This window comes from Notothenia rossii, assembly GCF_949606895.1.
Source record: "Notothenia rossii genome assembly, chromosome: 5".
Classification (NCBI taxonomy): Eukaryota; Metazoa; Chordata; class Actinopteri; order Perciformes; family Nototheniidae; genus Notothenia; species Notothenia rossii.
In genome coordinates this window covers 90,401,931-90,412,573 of record NC_136903.1, presented here as the reverse complement: position 1 = coordinate 90,412,573, position 10,643 = coordinate 90,401,931, and the positions used below count along the sequence as shown (strand labels likewise).

The following is a 10,643-nucleotide window of genomic DNA, read 5'->3' as shown; positions in this document are numbered from 1 at the left end:
AGATCTTGTTCTTGAGTAAAAGTAGAAGTACTCAGATCTTGTACTTGAGTAAAAGTAGAAGTACTCAGATCTTGTACTTGAGTAAAAGTAGAAGTACTCAGATCTTGTACTTGAGTAAAAGTAGAAGTACTCAGATCTTGTTCTTGAGTAAAAGTAGAAGTACTCAGATCTTGTACTTGAGTAAAAGTAGAAGTACTCAGATCTTGTACTTGAGTAAAAGTAGAAGTACTCAGATCTTGTTCTTGAGTAAAAGTAGAAGTACTCTTTTTAAACACCTTTTTACCTTACACTTTTTACATCTTGGTGTTTTTTAACTCCGTTTTATTCTGCTGAAGGTTTTCAGTGATGGGACGTCTGGATCTGGAGATATCTGAGAAACAAGCTGAGCTAAAGTTAGCGACAGCCGAACAGCATGCAGATCACCAGGTCTGTTTGTTGTGGAGATGGAGAGACTGTGGATAATTCAACTCCTGCTGATCACTTAGAAACAATCAGAACAAACTTTGAGATAAGATCATCCTTTATGATTCCACAGTGGGGTGATTTGCAGTGTTACAGCATTAAAGGAACAGTGCAACAACAACAAGTCAAATTAGAGAAAGGCATGATATAATAAATAAGTAAAAACTTAAATAGATAATATCAATAGTTACATCGAAATATGATATTGCACATGAATGATTGAATTGAGCTTTGGTAGGGTTGGACTTGGTGGAGGGCTAAGACATAAGCACTGACATGTAATCACATTTTGATATGACTAGTTTCTTATATGTTCATCAAGCGGTTACAGAGCAAGACAATCATTCATTAGGAGTATTTTTGTCCAAGTCACATTTTCTACCTTTTTGCTCCGTGTTTGGCCTCCACCAGTACCTCTGCGCAGTGAAGCTAAAAAACATCAGAGAAATAATTAAAATCACATTTTTGAGTAGATTGAGTCTTTCTTCCTCAATGAGGTTATTTAAATGTGAAAAATATTTCAAATAAGGAAGACAAAATGATGTCTGAAGGTCTATTTGTTGTTCATTTGTCTAAACGTCTCCTCTTGGTCGGTGTGTTCGATGCAGGTTCGATGGCTTCTTCTTCTTCTGTGGTGCTACCGGATCTGCCTTCTTCTTCTGTGGTGCTACCGGATCTGCCTTCTTCTACTTCTTCTGTGGTGCTACCGGATCTGCCTTCTTCTTCTTCTGTGGTGCTACCGGATCTGCCTTCTTCTTCTTCTTCTGTGGTGCTACCGGATCTGCCTTCTTCTTCTTCTTCTTCTTCTTCTGTGGTGCTACCGGATCTGCCTTCTTCTTCTTCTGTGGTACTACCGGATCTGCCTTCTTCTTCTGTGGTGCTACCAGCTCTGCCTTCTTCTTCTGTGGTGCTACCAGCTCTGCCTTCTTCTTCTTCTGTGGTGCCACCAGCTTTGCCTTCTTCTTCGGTGGTTCCAGCAGCTTTGCCTTCTTCTTCTGTGGTCCTGTAACGGTCCATTTAGAAATGAAAGAGAAGACAGTTTTTAAAAAGTCTTTAAACACCAAAGGAAATGCATTTTTATGATGTCTAAGAAGAAGATATGTAAACACTGATTGCAAAGTCACGTCAGAACTAAAACAAAGACTGTTACACATGTTTTAGGCGAAAATACAATATCCAAAAGGCACTGAACAAAACAAACGCTACCTTTCTTGTGAGTTTGTCCTTTGGCGGGTGGTGCCTTTCTTTTTCTTTTTCTCGCTGCTTTCTGCTTCAGCTCCACCTCCACAGGGTAGTGATCACTGACACTCAGAGTCTGGGACAGAAATAAAGGTTTAATAATCACCCACATGTTGCTCAGTAATCTGTAATCTCAGTAATCTGTCCATGAGTCTCACTTCTTCGTCCGTCAGGTGGAACTCTCTCTGGAAGTTGAAGGGTTTGGCTGATCCGGTTACAATGGCTTTTAGCATGCTCTCCCCGAACACCACGATCCTGTGTGTGGTGAAATATCAAGATTCAACTCCAGAGATTGTCTTTGGATATTAAAAAAGCTTTTCTGCACGGACAAGGATTCAAACATAACAGAGTTTCATGTTCTCTTTAACCCGTTTTACAGCTGCTTACCCAGAGGTGATTTCACTTGTTGTATCCCTACACTTCTTGCAGCACGTATTGTATTTACAATGTTGTTTTTAAACTATTCTGTATCTCTGTGAAGCGGACCATTGAGCAGTAAGTAACCCAAGTAAGGAGGCAGAGGCAGAACGTCCATATGCAACCCGGTGTGGGCATTTATTAATCATGGGCACATGATTCACAGCATCAATATGACTGTCTCATGTGATCACAGTCAGCAGCAACAAGGATCTCCCACACACACTGACTAACAGCAAACCAGAACCTAAATACACCCAGGACTAATCAAACCAACAAGACACAGGTGAGGGGGGAGGAGAAACACAGGGCACCAGGTGAACACAATCACCAGCAACAGACAAGACGGGAGGGGGAGCACTTTCAAACTAAAGCAGGAAACAGAGACAGACAAACTAAAACACAGACAGATCGTGACAAATAGATGCATAAATTACATATATTCACATGCTTCCTGTGCAAGGTTTTAGCGTGGAGCAAATTAGTATGCTTCGCTAATAGTGAAGCTATATCCTCGGTAACGGAGACCGAGATCTACGGCCCCAGGGATCACCTCCGTTACAATCTCTTTTATGCATGGTTTATATGAATCTGTTATTCCATTGCGTTTATTTATTTTGTTTTTTTCGTTTGTCTTCCGATTGTGTGTTAATGTTGATGAAAAGCACTTTGAATTGCCTCTGTGTCTGAAAATGTTCCAGATAAATATACGTACCTTAACTTCACGACAACAGTCTACAAAGTCTGAATGAAAGGTGTGTGTGCTGTATCTGGTTAACTTGGAGCTGTTAAAACACCTGTGTCTCTAAGACTGCCAACCCAGTTCAAAAACATCTACCTACACTGAATTATTTTTTAAACATTGACTTAAACAAATATATCAGTAAACCGATAACACATAATTGTATTAGGTTACTTGAAAACAATAAGATTAAGTTCAAATAAAAAACAATAGGTTCTACTTAATATTATTGCTTTCAACTAACCTTCTACAAATATGTGTTATCTGTGGACATAATGCATTTAATGAAAGTCCCTTTGTGCAGTGTATCTTGTAATACAGGGCTACACAGCAAGATGTCAATTAAAACATATCATTGTGTTGTGTGCGACAAAAATGACTTTTTTTAACAAACACAAAATCTTGGAATAAACTTTAACAACGAAATGTGTGTTACCTGTCGTAGGTGTGGTCATTATTGTTGCTACTCGTGGTGTCGACATCATCGTCTATCAGCCAATGATAAGGAGCGGAGGAGATACGGATCGTGTCCTTCTTCTTCTTGGAGAGATAACGTCCATCGGCATTAAAATCTCCCAGAATCATAATGTTCTGCAGAAGAAACATCATTAACAGTATTTGATCAGTACTTAAAGTATCAAACGTAAAAGTACTCATTTTGCGTAATATTGTGTATTATTCCCACAGAACGTTATATTATTTTTATTTTTTAACCGCACAAATACGTTTGAATTAATGTTGTAGTATGTGGATAATGAGCCAATTTCAGGACCTCTTCTAGTACAGCGCTGCATCATACAGTTGCAAGAAAAAGTAAGTGAACCCTTTGGAGTTACCTGGATTTCTGCATAAGTTGGTCATAAAATGTGTTCTGATCTGCACGTTTGAAGTTTGCAAAAGAGCACCTGGATGTTCCACAGCACTACTGGCTAAATATTGTGTGGACAGATGAAACCAAAGTTGAGTTGTTTGGAAGGAACACACAACGCTATGTGTGGAGAAAAAAAGGCACAGCACACCAACATCAAAACCTCATCCCAACTGTGAAGTATGGTGGAGGGAGCGTCATGGTTTGGGGCTGCTTTGCTGCCTCAGGGCCTGGACAGATTGCCATCATCCACGGAAAAATGAATTCTCAAGTTGATCAAGACATTTTGCTGGAGAACTTAAGGCCATCTGTCCACCAATTGAAGCTCAACAGAAGATGGGTGATGCAACAGGACAACAACCCAAAGCACAGAAGTGAATCAACAACAGAAGAGAATAGGCCTTCTGGAGTGGCCCAGTCAGAGTCCTGACCTCAACCCAACTGAGATGCTGTGGCATGACCTCAAGAGAGCCATTCACACCAGACATCCCAAGAGTATTGCTGAACTGAAACAGTTTTGAAAAGAGGAATGGTCCAAAATTCCTCCTGAACGTTGTGCAGGTCTGATATGCAACTATAGGAAACGTTTGGTTGAGGTTATTGCTGCCAAAGGAGGGTCAACCCGTTATTACATCCAAGGGTTCACATTCCACCCTGCACTGTGAATGTTTACATGGTGTGTTCAATAAAAACATATAATTGTTTGTGTGGTTTTAGCTTAAGCAGACTGTGTTTATCTATTGTTGTGACTTAGAGGAAGATCAGAACATATTTTATGACCAATTTATGCAGAAATCCAGGAAGTTCCAAAGGGTTCACAGACTTTTTCTTGCAACTTTATAGTATGCACATGTAAAATGTAAGAAGTGACTAAGTTAAATCTAGAGGAGTAAATAAGGTAGTTTTATATTAATAATAATAATACATTACATTTATAAAGCCTTTTCCTGGTGCTCAAAGCGCTTATTTTATCGTAAAATATCTTTGGGTGTAGAGGTCAGAATGAAAAAGCATCAAACATTATAACACTCAATTAAAGTACAGGTAATGTAGGTCAAATGTACTCAAGCACAACTAAACCATCCACCGGTTAAAAATTAACAAATCTCCTTCTGATTAAGGACAACTAAAACTAACAACAGTCTTTCACTTTGTGTCACAGCGAGAGCAGCATTTACATATCTTTAACCATTCAAATGCAAAACAACCATAAAGTGATTAAAGGCTGAAATGTCAGACAGCAGACTTTAAACATCTGCCGTACAGAAGGAAAACTCCCCTGTGTTCTACATAATGACTAAGGTTTAACAGAAAATGTAAATGGTAATATCCTGGTATATTAGATAATTCTTCTAAAAGAATTTTGAGACAATGTTTGCTGCAAAATAATAACAAAACCGGGGCTTTGAAAGTCATTTAAATTATGCAAAAGAGTTACAAAAAAAAGCTCCTGAGTTTAAATTTAGAGTTATGAACACAACGAACATCCTGTAATATTGAAATGTACGTGGCACTTTCTCTCAGAGTTTAATGTTGTTGGGAAAATACTGAATGTCCTCTTCCAGTATCAGAGTACCATGATATCAAATGTATCCCAACTGTAGCTGTGTACATGACAGGATGTGTGATTACCTAGAAGAGCATCAGGACTGTTTGAGGCATATGATAGCTATGTGATTAACATGATGATTCAGCCTCTATGGAGAGAGACATATGACAAGCATGCTCATTTCTGACGTGGAGCTAATCTGAAGTAAACATTGAATACTGCTTTCTATTCCTCCATCTTGTGACTGTGGAACTCCCTCTCTTGGATATCAGCATGTGAAGGACACTGTTCAGGAACTAGTTGATGCTCTGTATGTGATGACTACTTCCATTCTGGAGAGGATCACAGATACATGGATCCTGAGGTTCAAGCTCAAACCGGGGAACAGGGAGAATTGTCTAACAAAATCTAACTCACATCAGTTCCCCACTTCTCCCTGATGGAGTCGACCACGTCGTGCAGCTCGTCCAGTTCCTTCAGAGAGTCATCAGGTTTGGTGTGAACCGGGATCAGAACCAGGTCCTTCAGCACTGACACACACACACACACACACACACACACACACACACACACACACACACACACACACACACACACACACACACACACACACACACACACACACACACACACACACACACACACACACACACACACACACACACACACACACACACACACACACACACACACGTAAAAAAAGGTAAAAAATACTGCAGATCTTTTTACCTGTGTTAATGCATATACCATAAATGTATGTAAGGGTGTAAGGTCAGCTCCAATAATAGGTATATAATGACATGTGTAGCCAAAATACATTTAGACCCTTAAGGAGATAAATGTCACCATTGAAACCACCAAATCTTGCACCATTTTCTTTCTGGTTCAAATACATTACTCATAGAAGCAGGTACCTGTGGAGGGACAGCTGAAGCGCAGGATGAACGGCTCTCTGGCGAAGGCATCAACATCTCCAACCTGAACGTCTTCATACTGATGACAATCCTCCAGAGTCACGTCCTTCTCCCTGACACACACACACACACACACACACACACACACACACACACACACACACACACACACACACACACACACACACACACACACACACACACACACACACACACACACACACACACACACACACACACACACACACACACACACACACACAGTATATACATATCTGATGGCTACATGTATACATGAACAATACTTAATAATATATTTTATTTTTGGGCAGTTGTACCTGTAGAAACAGACAAAGCGCTCCTTGTAGGTGTCACGTCCCAGCATGCAACTGGAGGTCATGGAGAAAGGACTATTTCTGTTGGAGCTGAGAGGAACAGAAAACGGTTAAACTGTTACAGGAAAGTTGGTGTGTAGTTGAGAAAAGCTTAGTTATTAGTACGTCCTTTGTTCCATTCAAACATTTTGTCAGGGCTGTAGTCAATCACTCACACAACCACTCAACCAATCAATCAACCAACCGACCAACAAACCAACCAACCAACCAACCAACCAATCAATCACTCACACAACCACTCAACCAATCAATCAATCAACCAACCGACCGACCAACCAACCAACCAACCAACCAATCAATCACTCACACAACCAATCAATCAACCAACCGACCGACCAACCAACCAACCAACCAACCAACCAACCAACCAACCAACCAACCAACCAACCAACCAACCAATCACTCACACAACCACTCAACCAATCAATCAACCAACCGACCAACAAACCAACCAACCAACCAACCAACCAACCAACCAACCAATCACTCACACAACCACTCAACCAATCAATCAACCAACCGACTGACCAACCAACCAACCAACCAACCAACCAACCAACCAACCAACCAACCAACCAATCAACCAACCAACCAATCAATCACTCACACAACCAATCAATCAATCAACCAACCGACCGACCAACCAACCAACCAACCAACCAACCAACCAACCAACCAAGCACTCACACAACCACTCAACCAATCAATCAACCAACCGACCAACAAACCAACCAACCAACCAACCAACCAACCAACCAATCAATCACTCACACAACCACTCAACCAATCAATCAATCAACCAACCAACCAACCAACCAACCAACCAACCAATCAATCACTCACACAACAACTCAATCAATCAACCAACCAACCAACCAACCAACCACTCAACCAATCAATCAACCAACCATATCAACCAACCAACCAACCAATCACCCAACCATTAAACCAACCATTCGACCAACCAATCAACCATCCAATAAATCAACCAATCAATCAATCAATCAATCAATCAATCAATCAATCAATCAATCAATCAATCAATCAATGAACCAACCAAAAAACCAACCAATCATTCAACCAACCAACCAATCATCAATCCATTAATTCAGTTGGTTATGCATCATTGGGAAACAAACTGTTAGCACACGTAAAACACAGGACACATCATTTTTAGTTTTCGTAAAGTCTTTTGTGTTTGAAAAGGGCTCTTTCAGGGATTGAATGATAAGTAAACTGTAAAAACACTTTATTAAGTTAATAATCTATAAAAGACTTGAAGTATACGCTAATCTTTGTAAAGAAAATGTTCAGATGTATTCCTAGTGGTAAATATGCCAGTTTTGCACCGAATTTGTGCAATTTTGAGAGAATCTGTAAAAGCAATGAGTGTTGTCACGCAGTAAAGATTTAGAAGAAGTTTGCTGCTGTTGCTTTTATGCTTCCACTCTAAAAGTGTTTTTAGTTTTTCAGCGCTCTGTCACTGAAACTGCAGTTCTAGTCATCATAACATATTTCAAATATATATTCTATAGCTTGAAAGCAAAGGGACATGTGATAGGGTGTGTCCATGCTTGCAAATATATTGAAAGCTACAGAAGTGGGGCACTGTGGATAACATTTGGAAACAACTGAGTCAAACAAGTATTCCTCCTGGTGTTCAAGAGTGAGATGACCGTTTAAATATATAGATTCTCGGTGGTTGAAGTATTTAGCTGAGTTACCAGGTGGCAGAAACTGAAACTGTTGATATGAAAGTGCAAAATAAAAAGCTGCAGAAGACTCACCTTATTTTGTTGAGCTCTTTCAATAACCTTTTCATGGCTTTCCCGCTCGTATCCATCACCTCCAGCAGCAGCACCACACTGTACTGAGACACGATCTGTAACAGAAACACAGTGTTTACATATCACTTACTTTACAGTTTGCTGTTATTATCAAGCTATTATCAAATAACATTATGAAGGATTATCACCTTGGTGAGGACGTGAACGACCGCCTTGTCTGTGACTTTTTTCCATCCCAGGTTTTTGCCGTTGAAGGCCGCGATCTTCATTTTGTTATCAGACGACTAAATGTGTTTTCTTATATGCTGTTAAAACGGAAAGTAAGAGCAAACAGAGAGTGGGAGAAAAAGAAGAAATGGAGGGTGTAAAAGTGAGAAACTAGCGTTGGGTTTTGTAAAGCTGCTGTAATTAAACGTTCACATGAGACTGCACATTGTAATTACTGATAATAAGTTAACAAGCAGCACAGAGGTGGCTTTATTTATAAAGATAGGAGTCAATATGAAGGGGAAAGTAAGAATGCAGAAAACAGTTGAAAATAATTGTATTACAAATAATCTTAATCTCATCGAGAGGAAGTATAATTAAGAAAATCATTTTTTGTGTTGATTGATTTTGTGTTGAATTTGTGTTTGTTTGTTTCCCCCTGTCTGTGTTGTTTGTGTGTGAATGGTGGCTGTCACTCCTGGCTCCCGGCTCAATCTCCACTCACCTGCTGCAATCAGCTGTGCACCCTCCCCGACTACACACCTGCTTTCCATCAAGCCATTTACAACGGCATATCAACGGAGGCTCCACAACCTTTCTCCGCCAGATCGTCAAGTATCAGCCGTATCTCGCGTCTCTCCTCCGGTACACAGCACCGTAGTGGAGTTGCATTAGGTAACGCGAGATACGGCTGGTACTTGCGCATTAGTTTCTGTTATGGATCAGTATCAACAGTCCTGCCAGTAACGTTACTATATTATCAATGTTACTTTAGTTATAGCCTGATATATGATAGCTAACTTCACAATGTTGTGATGTGACGTTAGCTAACATTCTGTAGCTAACGCCGGTCACTCACCAAGATAGCTGCCCAGTTCTCCACTGGTTCTCCTCACACCACAGCTCAATTTATCTCCGATGGCCGTTATTTCTTCTAATCCTTGGCTGCTCCTGGTCTCTTGGACGCCTAGCAGGCTCATAATTATAAGGTTGTGGTCCGTCATATGCATTCGAATATTCATGTTCAACTTCTTCTGTGTCTTCTGTGTCGAAACTAGCATTGGGATCCATGTTTATTAATACGTTACACCGGCCGCTCTCCCCCTTGTGTCCCCCGTGTTACGTCACACGCGGGAGGTCACGTGCCGAGGCTTTTTTATGGGTAAGTGAACATTTCTTACAAAAACGACGCCAGATGTCACTGTAGTGTATATTTCTATTTTTTTTTTTGAAAATCTAGTGTATTCATCATTTTCCTACACATTTATTCACAGGTGTCTTTAACCTGGGAGTTGTTCTTTAAATAGATAAAATGTGATCTTCTTCAGGACAAGATCACGAAATATTTAACATATGTCACGTTGAAAATGTTATATTGGTAAAAAAAATTCATTTAAAAACTACCCTTTTACAATTTATTTATAATTGTACTATGTAAAGTATATTAGCAGCAACATATATTTAAAGTTACAAAAGCACACAGTTATAGAGGTTTATTAAATATTACAGATGTATTTTATGAATTGTAATTGATGCATTAACGTAAGCAGCTTTTAAGTTGAGCAGGTAAAAATGTAAATAATGTATTTGCAACTGAAATATCGCATCATATATTCAAGCCAGGGAAAGCTTTAACATTTAATAGCTTGCAGTTTTAATGCAGTGCAGTAAACATTTAAAAAGTTTTCAATAAGAATTGTCGTAAAGTGGTAACAAAATTGAAATATTCATGTAAACTACAAGTTACTTTAAATAAAATGCATCAGCAAAACATTAGTTATAGATAACATGGTTAATAAATGACATAGTAATTAATGCTCAGCTGCTCTGTAACTGATAACGTAAATAACTAAACAATATGTTATAATATTTGCACCAGCAGCACTTTTCTATGTCTTTATAGTTATATGTATTCTCTCATGGAGTTCAGTTTTCTGTGAGAGCAAAAGAGTTCAGTTGAAAGTAATATAAACAAAAAGCAACTCACCGTCAGATCAGCAGACAGAATGACAGCAAACTGCGCAGAAAAACAGAAGAAACCTATGACACAGGAAGTTCACACA

General features: G+C 39.4%; 1 protein-coding gene across 5 annotated transcripts; it reads right to left on the bottom strand.

The window, feature by feature from the left end:
* Positions 1-502: 502 nt before the first annotated feature.
* LOC307041513 (deoxyribonuclease-1-like) lies at positions 503-10,586 on the bottom strand. 5 transcript variants are annotated; one of them, XM_079684974.1, is made up of 11 exons: positions 9,440-10,542; positions 8,562-8,678; positions 8,374-8,468; positions 6,530-6,616; positions 6,192-6,304; positions 5,695-5,807; positions 3,297-3,451; positions 1,860-1,956; positions 1,669-1,777; positions 1,212-1,465; positions 503-1,178 (listed from the first exon to the last, which is right to left on the bottom strand). In XM_079684974.1, exons 2-11 carry the CDS (start codon positions 8,640-8,642, stop codon positions 1,149-1,151), a joined length of 1,134 nt encoding a protein of 377 aa, XP_079541100.1. In that variant the 5' UTR covers positions 8,643-8,678; positions 9,440-10,542; the 3' UTR covers positions 503-1,148. The 5 variants fall into 5 exon arrangements, with proteins under 5 accessions (XP_079541100.1, XP_079541101.1, XP_079541102.1 ...); XM_079684975.1 differs by having other exon boundaries at positions 1,248-1,465; positions 9,440-10,541; XM_079684976.1 differs by having other exon boundaries at positions 503-1,211; positions 1,326-1,465; positions 9,440-10,541.
* Positions 10,587-10,643: the final 57 nt, after the last annotated feature.

Excerpts from the sequence above, each read along its gene's own strand:
- LOC307041513 (XM_079684973.1), bottom strand. The coding sequence starts at position 8,642 with ATGAAGATCGCGGCCTTCAACGGCAAAAACCTGGGATGGAAAAAAGTC. Across the intron at positions 3,452-5,694 it reads GGGAGAAGTGGGGAACTGAT|AACATTATGATTCTGGGAGA; the intron begins GTGAGTTAGATT and ends TTTCTTCTGCAG. Across the intron at positions 1,778-1,859 it reads TCCACCTGACGGACGAAGAA|ACTCTGAGTGTCAGTGATCA; the intron begins GTGAGACTCATG and ends TTTCTGTCCCAG.